Consider the following 14,875-nt stretch of genomic DNA (forward strand, 5'->3'; position numbering starts at 1 on the left):
TTTGGACTTGACTTAACTTTTAGTTCAGGGAGATTAAGACTCAGGCAATATAGATGGGGGTATTTCCTGCTGGATTTCTCAAGTGATGGAATGTAGGAAGGCCTTCCAGGTGGAAAGAAGTGACGGAGTGCCTGTCTCAGATGAAGAAAGCGAGGCACTGCAAGAAACCAGCATGCCAGGGCACTGCTGTCCTGGGCTCACGAGTCCGACTGACGGTGGTCCTGCAGGCCTTTGCCCATGCCTGCTCCAGCTGGGCCATCTGCAGCCAAAGCTGGAGGTGTGAGTGCAGCAAAGCTGCTGTCCAAGGAACGCAGCACAGCTGCTGTTGAAGCTGACTGCTGCCTGCAGTGTGTGGGGAGGATATTGCCGGCAGCAATTGCCGGAGAGATGCTTGAAGGCATCTCTGGACAGTGGGCTTTTGGGGGGGTCCTTCTACTTCTTGCTCGGGTGGTAAAGACTGTCCCAAGACAATGCTCTTCCCTTTGAAGTGATGAAGAGGAACCACTGAGCTCCTCAGCCTTGTTCCTCTCCTCTGCTCTCCACAGCAGCTCCAGCTGCGCCTCTGCGCTGTCTCTCATGGGCCTGTCTGAGATAGCAGCAGCTCTGAGATAGCCACCTCCTGAGAGGGCAGCCCAAGGCTCTGTTCAGAAGAGAGCTGTGCCTCAAGCCTTGAAGCAAGCCTGACAAACTCTTCTCATATAGACACCCATACTTGCAGCCTTCCAGATGCACAACTGAGAGCTGTGGGACATATGCATGCTCATGCCCTGCAGTGCCCTTTCTCAAATGCCTCGGCTGCTTCTGAGGGAGCTGACATGCCACTGCGGCAGCAAAAGAGCTCTGGATTCAATGGGGTCCGGCAAAAAGCGTGCCTGGCATTTGCCTTGTGTGTTGCTCTGTCCAGTGGCCAGTGCTTTGGTTTGCCACCTCATCCCTGCTCTCTGCCACTGGGGCCGGGAGGGGCGGGCCCGGGGCTGTGGGGCTGTGCCGGCCCCGCTTCCCGGGCCACAGCTCCAGCTGCCGCCGCTGCCTGGGAGCGGCCCCGCTCCGGCACGAGGGCCGAGGCGCCGGTGCCGGGCCCCATTGGCTGCTGTCGTGCCGCCGCAGGAGAGCTCCCCGCCGTGTCCCAGCTGCAGAGAGCGGCTGCCGGGGCGGTTGGCCTGGGAGTCTGAAGCGAGCATGGCCCAGGGAGCGGAGCCGAGAAATAGAGACCCAAGAGACAGGGGCAGGAAGCAGAACGGAGAGACAAGAGGAGCAAAAGAGGGCCAGGGAACGGGGCCGGAGCTGCGGGAAGGGGCAGCAGGGACAGAGGAAGAGACGCAGAATGAGCAGGAGGGAGCAGGAGAGAGCGAACGCTGGGCTGGGGCGGGATGGAGACTGTTGAAGAAGCTTTGGAGGGACAACAAAATAGAGAGCGAGTGGCAAAGAACAGGGCTATAGCGGGCAAGCCAGGGACGGGCAAGTGGCTAGAGCAACACAAAAGGAGAAGACCGGGGGCAGTTTTTGTATGTAATCCAGTAAAGCCCGAGGTGTTTTCCTGCTGCAGTGGTCGCTGCCAGCCAGTGGCAGCAGCTGGGGCTGAGGCCCGGCAAGCGGGGCCGGCACAGCCCCGCAGCCCCGTGCCCGCCCCTCAGGGCCCCGTGCGCAATGGCGGCAGCAGGGGACGAGGAGGCCGCGGGCTGCGGGCAGCGCTGCCACCCCGCCGGGCCAGACGCCGCGGGCGGCTTCAGCAGCAGCACAGGAGCTCTGGGGACACTGGTGCCGCAGCTGGTGACGGGCCGCCGAGCAGCACAATGGCGCGGAGCGCGGTAAGGGAGAGCCTGGGCGTGTGGCCCCTCAAGGAACAAAGGAGGGCCGTGTTCATCGGTGCCTCCCCTGGGGCAGGAATGGAGGGCCCGAGATGACGCTCAGAGCCAAGGCCGAGGCAGCTGGGCAGCCTGCCTGGGTCCTACGTAGGAAGGAGATGTCACCAAGACACCCTCCAGCCTGCTCTGGCCCTCTGCTCATTATGGGCTGCGGCCTTCACGGTGGGCAGTGATGTGTGCTTGATTCCAGAGGATGCCATGGGCCGAGTTTCTGCAGCTTGTCAGCTGCATAGGACTCTTACGAGCCTTGGAGAGAGACCTGAAGGGTGGAAATCTGTCAGTGCCTCTTTGCTTGCAGCTGGAAACACCTGGGGCTTAAGTGGTGCTTCAGGGACAACTGTACCAAAGGTGCTCTAGAAGGCTGTCCAAGAGCTTCTGAGCGGAGGTTGCCTGGCACACATAAGTCATGCATATTTATTTGCCAGAAGAGCTGCTCGGCTAAAAGGCCAGCAGTGTTACCTGATATCTGCAGCAACCAAGACATTTGTGTGTGTCCCGTGGCGGTGCCTGATGGTGTCCGAGGACAAGGCAGAGGGAGCTCAGGGGCTCTGGATGACTGCTTGAGGGATCTGGGCCGCATGTGGTATTTTCTTCCGCCACGTGCAGTGAGCCAGACCCAGGAAGGCTCTAGAGGTGAATGGCCGGCAGCCTGGTGTTCCCAGCAACAGTGTGGGAGTTTGAGCGTGGGTTACTCTACAGGACAGCAGGCCTGATGGTGGCACATGGGCTACATCTGCCTCAAAGGGAAAAAGGCTCTTGGCTCCAGAGTTAGCAGGGCTCCTTGAGAGAGCTTTAAGTAGCATTGGAAGTGGAAAAGGGAGTAAAGCAGGCTGACGGGGGAGATGCGTCAGCACTGCACAGCCATGTTTGTGTGACAGTGGAGGATGGAAGCAGTGCTGCCATCAAAGGTCATGAAAGTGTAGCAGAAGTCATGGGAAAAGCAGGTTTTTGCCACAATTCTTTCAGACCAAAATACTACCAAAGAAACACTCTTGAATTTGGGCTTTTTACAGCAGCCTTCATCCAGGTCTTCTTCTAGGGAATTTCGGAGGAATAAGACATGAGTGCCTCTGCATTCCCATGCACAATGCTGCCTCCAAAATACTCCAGCCCTTCTCCATTTGGCTCCTTCCATTCCTGTGCAGAAGAAGGAAATTCAGTAGAGGGGAGGTGCAAGAATTCACAGGCAACGTGGGTGTACATTGGGGCCTTCACAGCCATCACTTTGGTATGAGGTCACAGAGCTCTGTTTGATGTCAGGTTCCAGAGCCCCACTGTGCTCTTCAGTGCTCACTCTGGGCAACACTGCAGCAGCAGCAGCAGCAGCAGCAGCAGCAGCAGCAGCAGCAGCAGCAGCAGCAGCAGCAGCAGCAGCAGCAGCAGAGTGTTGCTAGCAGGGGGGATCATGGTCCTGAGCCGCTACCTCCTGCTGCTCTTTCTCGTGGCCCTGCCAGCCCAGAATGCCCAGAGTGCTCCAGCAGCTGGGCAGGGAGCAGGTAGGCAGGCTGGGGCCAGCACACAGCCCTGGCTGGCAGCAGCGGGGCCGGGAGCAGGGATGGCTGAGCCAGGAAGGCAGCACGGGGCAGGCAGAGGGGCAGAGGCTCCAGGGGAGGTGTGAGGGGCTGCAGCTGCTTTAGGGTGCAGCATGGAGAGAGCTTCCTAAGGAGCAAGGATGTGGGGAGGGTCGGGTCAGGCCCGGAAGCTCAGCAGCAGTTCTCCATCACTCAGCAGTGGCTGTCCGTCCCTCTGCTCTGGTTGGCCAGCCTTCTGGCCCGGCTCCAGGGCTGACCCGCACACAGATCATGTGGGCACGCCACGGCTTTTCCCTTCATGTGGGAGCTGCCAGCTCAGTGTCCCAAGGGCAGCCAGACCCCCCTGCAGCTGTGAGGATGCAGACCTGCCTGAGCGTGCCCTAGCAGTGCCTCCCACATCCAGGCCTTGAGGTGTGCCCATCAGGGCAGTGCACGTGATGGTAACTTCTTGTGGGTGTTTGCTTGTAGTTGTGGACACAGAGAGTGCTCTTTCAGCCCCTGAGCGAGGGGCAGATACCGTGCTGACTCCGAGCTGGTACCTCAAGCGTGAGTAGTCAGTCTGTCCTGCCTTCACAAAAAGGAGCGCCCCTTTTCCCTGTTTTATTCACGAGAAAAATACCGTCATAGGTTAACGTGCTTTTGTAAATCTAACAATAGGGATGAACGATGACAAGGTTCCTGAAGAGTTCCCTGAAGGATTGCCGGATGTTCCAGAGGAGCTCCTGGCAGCCTTGCATGAAGCCCCGTCTGGTTAGTATATGCCACTCTGTTAACCCTGGCAGCCGGGAAGCTGAGCTTTTGCTTCCTGTAGGCATGTGCTGTATCCTGGACAGCCAGAAGCACTCAGTCAGAGTCTTGCTGCAGGCCCACTGCATTTCACACCTCCTGCAGGGAGCCCTAGAGATGGTCCAGCACAGCCTCTGCTCGCAGCTGTGCTTCCAGATGACTGCCAGGGGCATCTCCAGCTGCTGCTGCAGTTGTAGCATTCCTGGCCAGGGCTGCTCTGTGCAGACATTGGCATCCAGATGTTGGGCAAAGGCCAGTGCTGAATTTGGGTTCGCCACACGCTCAGCACCGCATGGAGGCAGCAATGACATCAGAGCAAGCCTTGGCTGCCCCTTGCAAAGCTCAGGCTCAGGGACGGCTTGAAGCTGGAGTCCAAGGGTGAGGGGGAACCTGAAGGTACTCCTTCTGTGGATCATTTGGTTGATTAAGTCTTGGCTGGTTTGGGTCTGCACTTCTTGTTGCACTGCAGAAAATCCAGCTGTCGATTCCTCCTGTCTTGGGGGGGACAGCGGCCTCGTCAGCGCCGCTTGCTGCAATGCCCAGGCCATGGTACCCTGCTTGTGCTGAGGGGCAGTGGCTTCTGCTTAATGTGTGCAATGTCTTGTTTTTCTGAAGAGACAGATTCTGAGACTGTGCCGGAGACCTTAGCTGTGGAAGAAAGTGACATTGTGCCAGGCTCACATGAAAAAAGAGAACCAATAGAGGACACCAGGACACTTGCTGAGCCTGAGGAATATTCAGGTGAGTGCTTGCTAGATGCTGTCTTGGGCAAAGAGCAGCATTTCTGCTGCATCCCTGCAGTGCTCTCCATGGGTGAATTGCAAGTGCCCAGCACGCAGCCCGGGCCTGCAGCCCGGAGGAGTAGATGGGGCAGTGCTGCTCCCTGGCACACACTGGCCTCTTGTGCATGAGAGCTTGACGGGATCCCTCTTGGTCCCTGATGCTAAGACACCAGAGCCAGAGGAAGCCATCTCTGAAGACAGCATCAGATGTCAGTTCTGATCCACTAGCAGTGCCAGTCCTTGGGCATCTGAAGCACACTGTGGGGTTATGCCTAGTGCAGAGCACAAACGCTGACTCTTGCATTGTCTCTTCTCCTGCCAGGGTCATCCGGTGGGCAAAAAGCCGAGACTGCTGGACACTGTGACCCGAGCAAGTACTACATCCTAGTAGGGACAGTAGCAGCCTCAGCTTTGCTTCTGCTTGGGGCAGTGTCTGGCTATCTAGTCATGCATCAGCTGGTGAAGAGAGACAGGTGAGTTATTAATTGCTGCCATTGGCAAGGAAGTCTTTGCAGCATGCAGGAGCGCCCAGGTGGCTCCTAGCAGGGCTCTGAGGAAACTGTGCTCCAAATTGCTATCTGTGACGAGTCTTCTTGGAAATCTGTTTCTGCAGGAGGAGCCAGGAGGACAAAGAGGCAACAGGACAGGACTGGGACTCTTCCTGGGAAAGCTGTGGTCAGCCTAGAGGTGAAGCAGAGCCAGGAGAAGGAGCGGGAAGCGGCGAGAGAGCCCAAGGCAACGGGTTCAGGGAGAGCTGCCGCCTGTTTCCTGAGCTCTTTGCAGCAGAGCTTGCCCGGCTGTACAAGAACATGAGCGCATACCCGTCACCTCTGCCCACCTGCTCCTTCTGTGCTCTGGCTGACAACGCCTCTTCACGGGACCACTGGATTTCCCTGGAGTCACCTCAGCCCACAGCATCCTCTTGGCCCTCCTACCACCAATACCTGCAGGACTACTATCTCTTAGAGGATGATGATTAGTGATAGTGATAGCCATAGATAGTGATAGTGGTAGTGATTCTTTTAGTGATAGTGATAGGGACACTTGATATTAGAGGGTGGTGGTTGTTTTAATGATAGTGATAGTTAATATTAGAGGATAGTGATGGTTTTAATGATAGCGTTAGTTAATATTAGGGGATAGTGATTGTTTCAATGATAGCGTTACTTGATATTAGAGTGATAGTGATAGTCATAAATAGTGATAGTGGTAGTGATTCTTTTAGTGATAGTGATAGGGATACTTGATATTAGAGGGTGGTGGTTGTTTCAATGATAGTGATAGTTAATATTAGAGGATAGTGATTGTTTTAATGATAGCGTTCTTTGATATTAGAGGACAGTGATTGTATTAGCGATAGTGATAGTTAATATTGGAGGATGGTGATTGTTTTTGTGATAGTGGTACATTTAGTGATAGTGATACTTGGTATTAGCAGACAATGATTGTTTTCTTGATCTTGATAAATAAATATTTTTCCAAAAGCAGTAAATTCTTGCCTGCTGCGGCTGTTTCTGTTGGGGCAGAACGCACAGAGCTGGGAGCAGGGCTGGGGCTGTGACAGGAGCTCTGAGAAACTTGCACTGCAGTGCAGGAGCTGCTTGTGCCACCTCAGCCTGCTTTCCCAGCAGTGGCCGTTCACAAAGCTTTCCTGCACCAGCATGCGGACACGCTGGCTAGCAGTGACATGCAGAAACTTCTCTGGGAGCTCATTTGGGATGCTGCCCTGAATCAGGAAGGTCTGGGCAGAGAGGGAAAGATGTTCTGCGAGGGATGGCTGTCCAGCAGTGAGCACATCAAGGAGACCCGAGGTGGTGACTTAGGTCGTGGCAGTCCCTCCCCGAAGAGCTTCAAGAGAGGAGCATCAAGGAGCAGAAAGCTGGAGCCGGGCTGTGTGAGAGGGGAAGGAATGTCCTATCAATCACAGGAGCCTTCTTAAAAATTAGATGGCTAACAGTGACTATAATTATAACAAAAATTACAGTCTTGTCGCACGCAGTATGGGAAAAAAGCCCAGAGCTGGAATACAACAGAGAACTTTTGTGGAGGATTTTGTGAACAGCTAGCTAGTTGACAAAGGTCACACTGATATAATACCGTTAGTTAAGCAAGTAGATGAGGATAGGAGTCAGCAGTCAGTGTCCAAACCTGGCAAGGGCACTGTGCCCTTGGTGCAACATCAGGATGGGGGAGAGGATCGTTAGTTAGAAATATGAAGAAAAGATGTGGACAGCTGCAACATAGTAGCCACAAGAATGCTAAGGTAGGCGTAGTTAGCTGATAAGTAACTAAGCAATAATGAGCTCGCCTTTTGCAATATGTATTGGCCTCATTAACACCAATATAAATGTATGTGCCTACCAATAACGTTTTGAGATTTGCTGATCACTCATATTGAGTGCCGCATTTCTTCCGCCGATTACCACAAACTTTGATGTGATCTTTTGCTTGAGCGAGTGTGGCAGTTGCAGGCTCCTTTATCCCTGTTTTTGGACTTGACTTAACTTTTAGTTCAGGGAGATTAAGACTCAGGCAATATAGATGGGGGTATTTCCTGCTGGATTTCTCAAGTGATGGAATGTAGGAAGGCCTTCCAGGTGGAAAGAAGTGACGGAGTGCCTGTCTCAGATGAAGAAAGCGAGGCACTGCAAGAAACCAGCATGCCAGGGCACTGCTGTCCTGGGCTCACGAGTCCGACTGACGGTGGTCCTGCAGGCCTTTGCCCATGCCTGCTCCAGCTGGGCCATCTGCAGCCAAAGCTGGAGGTGTGAGTGCAGCAAAGCTGCTGTCCAAGGAACGCAGCACAGCTGCTGTTGAAGCTGACTGCTGCCTGCAGTGTGTGGGGAGGATATTGCCGGCAGCAATTGCCGGAGAGATGCTTGAAGGCATCTCTGGACAGTGGGCTTTTGGGGGGGTCCTTCTACTTCTTGCTCGGGTGGTAAAGACTGTCCCAAGACAATGCTCTTCCCTTTGAAGTGATGAAGAGGAACCACTGAGCTCCTCAGCCTTGTTCCTCTCCTCTGCTCTCCACAGCAGCTCCAGCTGCGCCTCTGCGCTGTCTCTCATGGGCCTGTCTGAGATAGCAGCAGCTCTGAGATAGCCACCTCCTGAGAGGGCAGCCCAAGGCTCTGTTCAGAAGAGAGCTGTGCCTCAAGCCTTGAAGCAAGCCTGACAAACTCTTCTCATATAGACACCCATACTTGCAGCCTTCCAGATGCACAACTGAGAGCTGTGGGACATATGCATGCTCATGCCCTGCAGTGCCCTTTCTCAAATGCCTCGGCTGCTTCTGAGGGAGCTGACATGCCACTGCGGCAGCAAAAGAGCTCTGGATTCAATGGGGTCCGGCAAAAAGCGTGCCTGGCATTTGCCTTGTGTGTTGCTCTGTCCAGTGGCCAGTGCTTTGGTTTGCCACCTCATCCCTGCTCTCTGCCACTGGGGCCGGGAGGGGCGGGCCCGGGGCTGTGGGGCTGTGCCGGCCCCGCTTCCCGGGCCACAGCTCCAGCTGCCGCCGCTGCCTGGGAGCGGCCCCGCTCCGGCACGAGGGCCGAGGCACCGGTGCCGGGCCCCATTGGCCGCTGTCGTGCCGCCGCAGGAGAGCTCCCCGCCGTGTCCCAGCTGCAGAGAGCGGCTGCCGGGGCGGTTGGCCTGGGAGTCTGAAGCGAGCATGGCCCAGAGAGCGGAGCCGAGAAATAGAGACCCAAGAGACAGGGGCAGGAAGCAGAACGGAGAGACAAGAGGAGCAAAAGAGGGCCAGGGAACGGGGCCGGAGCTGCGGGAAGGGGCAGCAGGGACAGAGGAAGAGACGCAGAATGAGCAGGAGGGAGCAGGAGAGAGCGAACGCTGGGCTGGGGCGGGATGGAGACTGTTGAAGAAGCTTTGGAGGGACAACAAAATAGAGAGCGAGTGGCAAAGAACAGGGCTATAGCGGGCAAGCCAGGGACGGGCAAGTGGCTAGAGCAACACAAAAGGAGAAGACCGGGGGCAGTTTTTGTATGTAATCCAGTAAAGCCCGAGGTGTTTTCCTGCTGCAGTGGTCGCTGCCAGCCAGCAGCAGCAGCTGGGGCTGAGGCCCGGCAAGCGGGGCCGGCACAGCCCCGCAGCCCCGTGCCCGCCCCTCAGGGCCCCGTGCGCAATGGCGGCAGCAGGGGACGAGGAGGCCGCGGGCTGCGGGCAGCGCTGCCGCCCCGCCGGGCCACACGCCGCGGGCGGCTTCAGCAGCAGCACAGGAGCTCTGGGGACACTGGTGCCACAGCTGGTGACGAGCCGCCGAGCAGCACAATGGCGCGGAGCGCGGTAAGGGAGAGCCTGGGCGTGTGGCCCCTCAAGGAACAAAGGAGGGCCGTGTTCATCGGTGCCTCCCCTGGGGCAGGAATGGAGGGCCCGAGATGGCGCTCAGAGCCAAGGCCGAGGCAGCTGGGCAGCCTGCCTGGGTGCTACGTAGGAAGGAGATGTCACCAAGACACCCTCCAGCCTGCTCTGGCCCTCTGCTCATTATGGGCTGCGGCCTTCACGGTGGGCAGTGATGTGTGCTTGATTCCAGAGGATGCCATGGGCCGAGTTTCTGCAGCTTGTCAGCTGCATAGGACTCTTACGAGCCTTGGAGAGAGACCTGAAGGGTGGAAATCTGTCAGTGCCTCTTTGCTTGCAGCTGGAAACACCTGGGGCTTAAGTGGTGCTTCAGGGACAACTGTACCAAAGGTGCTCTAGAAGGCTGTCCAAGAGCTTCTGAGCGGAGGTTGCCTGGCACACATAAGTCATGCATATTTATTTGCCAGAAGAGCTGCTCGGCTAAAAGGCCAGCAGTGTTACCTGATATCTGCAGCAACCAAGACATTTGTGTGTGTCCCGTGGCGGTGCCTGATGGTGTCCGAGGACAAGGCAGAGGGAGCTCAGGGGCTCTGGATGACTGCTTGAGGGATCTGGGCCGCATGTGGTATTTTCTTCCGCCACGTGCAGTGAGCCAGACCCAGGAAGGCTCTAGAGGTGAATGGCCGGCAGCCTGGTGTTCCCAGCAACAGTGTGGGAGTTTGAGCGTGGGTTACTCTACAGGACAGCAGGCCTGATGGTGGCACATGGGCTACATCTGCCTCAAAGGGAAAAAGGCTCTTGGCTCCAGAGTTAGCAGGGCTCCTTGAGAGAGCTTTAAGTAGCATTGGAAGTGGAAAAGGGAGTAAAGCAGGCTGACGGGGGAGATGCGTCAGCACTGCACAGCCATGTTTGTGTGACAGTGGAGGATGGAAGCAGTGCTGCCATCAAAGGTCATGAAAGTGTAGCAGAAGTCATGGGAAAAGCAGGTTTTTGCCACAATTCTTTCAGACCAAAATACTACCAAAGAAACACTCTTGAATTTGGGCTTTTTACAGCAGCCTTCATCCAGGTCTTCTTCTAGGGAATTTCGGAGGAATAAGACATGAGTGCCTCTGCATTCCCATGCACAATGCTGCCTCCAAAATACTCCAGCCCTTCTCCATTTGGCTCCTTCCATTCCTGTGCAGAAGAAGGAAATTCAGTAGAGGGGAGGTGCAAGAATTCACAGGCAACGTGGGTGTACATTGGGGCCTTCACAGCCATCAATTTGGTATGAGGTCACAGAGCTCTGTTTGATGTCAGGTTCCAGAGCCCCACTGTGCTCTTCAGTGCTCACTCTGGGCAACACTGCAGCAGCAGCAGCAGCAGCAGCAGCAGCAGCAGCAGCAGCAGCAGCAGCAGCAGCAGCAGCAGAGTGTTGCTAGCAGGGGGGATCATGGTCCTGAGCCGCTACCTCCTGCTGCTCTTTCTCGTGGCCCTGCCAGCCCAGAATGCCCAGAGTGCTCCAGCAGCTGGGCAGGGAGCAGGTAGGCAGGCAGGGGCCAGCACACAGCCCTGGCTGGCAGCAGCGGGGCCGGGAGCAGGGATGGCTGAGCCAGGAAGGCAGCACGGGGCAGGCAGAGGGGCAGAGGCTCCAGGGGAGGTGTGAGGGGCTGCAGCTGCTTTAGGGTGCAGCATGGAGAGAGCTTCCTAAGGAGCAAGGATGTGGGGAGGGTCGGGTCAGGCCCGGAAGCTCAGCAGCAGTTCTCCATCACTCAGCAGTGGCTGTCCGTCCCTCTGCTCTGGTTGGCCAGCCTTCTGGCCCGGCTCCAGGGCTGACCCGCACACAGATCATGTGGGCACGCCACGGCTTTTCCCTTCATGTGGGAGCTGCCAGCTCAGTGTCCCAAGGGCAGCCAGACCCCCCTGCAGCTGTGAGGATGCAGACCTGCCTGAGCGTGCCCTAGCAGTGCCTCCCACATCCAGGCCTTGAGGTGTGCCCATCAGGGCAGTGCACGTGATGGTAACTTCTTGTGGGTGTTTGCTTGTAGTTGTGGACACAGAGAGTGCTCTTTCAGCCCCTGAGCGAGGGGCAGATACCGTGCTGACTCCGAGCTGGTACCTCAAGCGTGAGTAGTCAGTCTGTCCTGCCTTCACAAAAAGGAGCGCCCCTTTTCCCTGTTTTATTCACGAGAAAAATACCGTCATAGGTTAACGTGCTTTTGTAAATCTAACAATAGGGATGAATGATGACAAGGTTCCTGAAGAGTTCCCTGAAGGATTGCCGGATGTTCCAGAGGAGCTCCTGGCAGCCTTGCATGAAGCCCCGTCTGGTTAGTATATGCCACTCTGTTAACCCTGGCAGCCGGGAAGCTGAGCTTTTGCTTCCTGTAGGCATGTGCTGTATCCTGGACAGCCAGAAGCACTCAGTCAGAGTCTTGCTGCAGGCCCACTGCATTTCACACCTCCTGCAGGGAGCCCTAGAGATGGTCCAGCACAGCCTCTGCTCGCAGCTGTGCTTCCAGATGACTGCCAGGGGCATCTCCAGCTGCCGCTGCAGTTGTAGCATTCCTGGCCAGGGCTGCTCTGTGCAGACATTGGCATCCAGATGTTGGGCAAAGGCCAGTGCTGAATTTGGGTTCGCCACACGCTCAGCACCGCATGGAGGCAGCAATGACATCAGAGCAAGCCTTGGCTGCCCCTTGCAAAGCTCAGGCTCAGGGACGGCTTGAAGCTGGAGTCCAAGGGTGAGGGGGAACCTGAAGGTACTCCTTCTGTGGGTCATTTGGTTGATTAAGTCTTGGCTGGTTTGGGTCTGCACTTCTTGTTGCACTGCAGAAAATCCAGCTGTCGATTCCTCCTGTCTTGGGGGGGACAGCGGCCTCGTCAGCGCCGCTTGCCGCAATGCCCAGGCCATGGTACCCTGCTTGTGCTGAGGGGCAGTGGCTTCTGCTTAATGTGTGCAATGTCTTGTTTTTCTGAAGAGACAGATTCTGAGACTGTGCCGGAGACCTTAGCTGTGGAAGAAAGTGACATTGTGCCAGGCTCACATGAAAAAAGAGAACCAATAGAGGACACCAGGACACTTGCTGAGCCTGAGGAATATTCAGGTGAGTGCTTGCTAGATGCTGTCTTGGGCAAAGAGCAGCATTTCTGCTGCATCCCTGCAGTGCTCTCCATGGGTGAATTGCAAGTGCCCAGCACGCAGCCCGGGCCTGCAGCCCGGAGGAGTAGATGGGGCAGTGCTGCTCCCTGGCACACACTGGCCTCTTGTGCATGAGAGCTTGACGGGATCCCTCTTGGTCCCTGATGCTAAGACACCAGAGCCAGAGGAAGCCATCTCTGAAGACAGCATCAGATGTCAGTTCTGATCCACTAGCAGTGCCAGTCCTTGGGCATCTGAAGCACACTGTGGGGTTATGCCTAGTGCAGAGCACAAACGCTGACTCTTGCATTGTCTCTTCTCCTGCCAGGGTCATCCGGTGGGCAAAAAGCCGAGACTGCTGGACACTGTGACCCGAGCAAGTACTACATCCTAGTAGGGACAGTAGCAGCCTCAGCTTTGCTTCTGCTTGGGGCAGTGTCTGGCTATCTAGTCATGCATCAGCTGGTGAAGAGAGACAGGTGAGTTATTAATTGCTGCCATTGGCAAGGAAGTCTTTGCAGCATGCAGGAGCGCCCAGGTGGCTCCTAGCAGGGCTCTGAGGAAACTGTGCTCCAAATTGCTATCTGTGACGAGTCTTCTTGGAAATCTGTTTCTGCAGGAGGAGCCAGGAGGACAAAGAGGCAACAGGACAGGACTGGGACTCTTCCTGGGAAAGCTGTGGTCAGCCTAGAGGTGAAGCAGAGCCAGGAGAAGGAGCAGGAAGCGGCGAGAGAGCCCAAGGCAACGGGTTCAGGGACAGCTGCCGCCTGTTTCCTGAGCTCTTTGCAGCAGAGCTTGCCCGGCTGTACAAGAACATGAGCGCATACCCGTCACCTCTGCCCACCTGCTCCTTCTGTGCTCTGGCTGACAACGCCTCTTCACGGGACCACTGGATTTCCCTGGAGTCACCTCAGCCCACAGCATCCTCTTGGCCCTCCTACCACCAATACCTGCAGGACTACTATCTCTTAGAGGATGATGATTAGTGATAGTGATAGCCATAGATAGTGATAGTGGTAGTGATTCTTTTAGTGATAGTGATAGGGACACTTGATATTAGAGGGTGGTGGTTGTTTTAATGATAGTGATAGTTAATATTAGAGGATAGTGATGGTTTTAATGATAGCGTTAGTTAATATTAGGGGATAGTGATTGTTTCAATGATAGCGTTACTTGATATTAGAGTGATAGTGATAGTCATAAATAGTGATAGTGGTAGTGATTCTTTTAGTGATAGTGATAGGGATACTTGATATTAGAGGGTGGTGGTTGTTTCAATGATAGTGATAGTTAATATTAGAGGATAGTGATTGTTTTAATGATAGCGTTCTTTGATATTAGAGGACAGTGATTGTATTAGCGATAGTGATAGTTAATATTGGAGGATGGTGATTGTTTTTGTGATAGTGGTACATTTAGTGATAGTGATACTTGGTATTAGCAGACAATGATTGTTTTCTTGATCTTGATAAATAAATATTTTTCCAAAAGCAGTAAATTCTTGCCTGCTGCGGCTGTTTCTGTTGGGGCAGAACGCACAGAGCTGGGAGCAGGGCTGGGGCTGTGACAGGAGCTCTGAGAAACTTGCACTGCAGTGCAGGAGCTGCTTGTGCCACCTCAGCCTGCTTTCCCAGCAGTGGCCGTTCACAAAGCTTTCCTGCACCAGCATGGGGACACGCTGGCTAGCAGTGACATGCAGAAACTTCTCTGGGAGCTCATTTGGGATGCTGCCCTGAATCAGGAAGGTCTGGGCAGAGAGGGAAAGATGTTCTGCGAGGGATGGCTGTCCAGCAGTGAGCACATCAAGGAGACCCGAGGTGGTGACTTAGGTCGTGGCAGTCCCTCCCCGAAGAGCTTCAAGAGAGGAGCATCAAGGAGCAGAAAGCTGGAGCCGGGCTGTGTGAGAGGGGAAGGAATGTCCTATCAATCACAGGAGCCTTCTTAAAAATTAGATGGCTAACAGTGACTATAATTATAACAAAAATTACAGTCTTGTCGCACGCAGTATGGGAAAAAAGCCCAGAGCTGGAATACAACAGAGAACTTTTGTGGAGGATTTTGTGAACAGCTAGCTAGTTGACAAAGGTCACACTGATATAATACCGTTAGTTAAGCAAGGAGATGAGGATAGGAGTCAGCAGTCAGTGTCCAAACCTGGCAAGGGCACTGTGCCCTTGGTGCAACATCAGGATGGGGGAGAGGATCGTTAGTTAGAAATATGAAGAAAAGATGTGGACAGCTGCAACATAGTAGCCACAAGAATGCTAAGGTAGGCGTAGTTAGCTGATAAGTAACTAAGCAATAATGAGCTCGCCTTTTGCAATATGTATTGGCCTCATTAACACCAATATAAATGTATGTGCCTACCAATAACGTTTTGAGATTCGCTGATCACTCATATTGAGTGCCGCATTTCTTCCGCCGATTACCACAGGCGTCAACCCACTACTTTTATCCCAGCAAGTACAGTGAGAC

At 54.9% G+C, this 14,875-nt stretch overlaps 2 protein-coding genes across 6 annotated transcripts; both read left to right on the plus strand.

Annotated features, from left to right (window-relative positions):
* The first annotated feature begins 1,948 nt into the window (after nucleotides 1-1,948).
* LOC135293061 (uncharacterized) lies at nucleotides 1,949-6,457 on the plus strand. Of its 2 annotated transcripts, XM_064407071.1 has the most exons (6): nucleotides 1,949-3,361; nucleotides 3,866-3,943; nucleotides 4,055-4,147; nucleotides 4,799-4,924; nucleotides 5,288-5,438; nucleotides 5,579-6,457. In XM_064407071.1, the coding sequence occupies exons 1-6, from the start codon at nucleotides 3,271-3,273 to the stop codon at nucleotides 5,943-5,945; spliced, it is 906 nt and encodes a 301-aa protein (XP_064263141.1). In that variant the 5' UTR covers nucleotides 1,949-3,270; the 3' UTR covers nucleotides 5,946-6,457. The 2 variants fall into 2 exon arrangements, with proteins under 2 accessions (XP_064263141.1, XP_064263142.1); XM_064407072.1 differs by lacking the exon at nucleotides 3,866-3,943.
* Nucleotides 6,458-10,665: 4,208 nt separating this feature from the next.
* Nucleotides 10,666-13,898, plus strand: LOC135293060 (uncharacterized). Of its 4 annotated transcripts, XM_064407067.1 has the most exons (5): nucleotides 10,666-10,802; nucleotides 11,307-11,588; nucleotides 12,240-12,365; nucleotides 12,729-12,879; nucleotides 13,020-13,898. In XM_064407067.1, the coding sequence occupies exons 2-5, from the start codon at nucleotides 11,498-11,500 to the stop codon at nucleotides 13,384-13,386; spliced, it is 735 nt and encodes a 244-aa protein (XP_064263137.1). In that variant the 5' UTR covers nucleotides 10,666-10,802; nucleotides 11,307-11,497; the 3' UTR covers nucleotides 13,387-13,898. The 4 variants fall into 4 exon arrangements, 3 of the variants coding, with proteins under 3 accessions (XP_064263137.1, XP_064263140.1, XP_064263138.1); XM_064407070.1 differs by lacking the exon at nucleotides 11,307-11,588 and having other exon boundaries at nucleotides 10,671-10,802; XM_064407068.1 differs by lacking the exon at nucleotides 10,666-10,802 and having other exon boundaries at nucleotides 11,218-11,588.
* Nucleotides 13,899-14,875: the final 977 nt, after the last annotated feature.

This window comes from Passer domesticus, unplaced genomic scaffold (genome assembly GCF_036417665.1).
Source record: "Passer domesticus isolate bPasDom1 unplaced genomic scaffold, bPasDom1.hap1 HAP1_SCAFFOLD_66, whole genome shotgun sequence".
Taxonomy (NCBI): Eukaryota; Metazoa; Chordata; class Aves; order Passeriformes; family Passeridae; genus Passer; species Passer domesticus.

Excerpts from the sequence above, each read along its gene's own strand:
- LOC135293061 (XM_064407071.1), top strand. The coding sequence starts at position 3,271 with ATGGTCCTGAGCCGCTACCTCCTGCTGCTCTTTCTCGTGGCCCTGCCA. Across the intron at positions 4,148-4,798 it reads CTTGCATGAAGCCCCGTCTG|AGACAGATTCTGAGACTGTG; the intron begins GTTAGTATATGC and ends GTTTTTCTGAAG. Across the intron at positions 4,925-5,287 it reads TGAGCCTGAGGAATATTCAG|GGTCATCCGGTGGGCAAAAA; the intron begins GTGAGTGCTTGC and ends TTCTCCTGCCAG.
- LOC135293060 (XM_064407067.1), top strand. The coding sequence starts at position 11,498 with ATGAATGATGACAAGGTTCCTGAAGAGTTCCCTGAAGGATTGCCGGAT. Across the intron at positions 12,366-12,728 it reads TGAGCCTGAGGAATATTCAG|GGTCATCCGGTGGGCAAAAA; the intron begins GTGAGTGCTTGC and ends TTCTCCTGCCAG. Across the intron at positions 12,880-13,019 it reads CAGCTGGTGAAGAGAGACAG|GAGGAGCCAGGAGGACAAAG; the intron begins GTGAGTTATTAA and ends CTGTTTCTGCAG.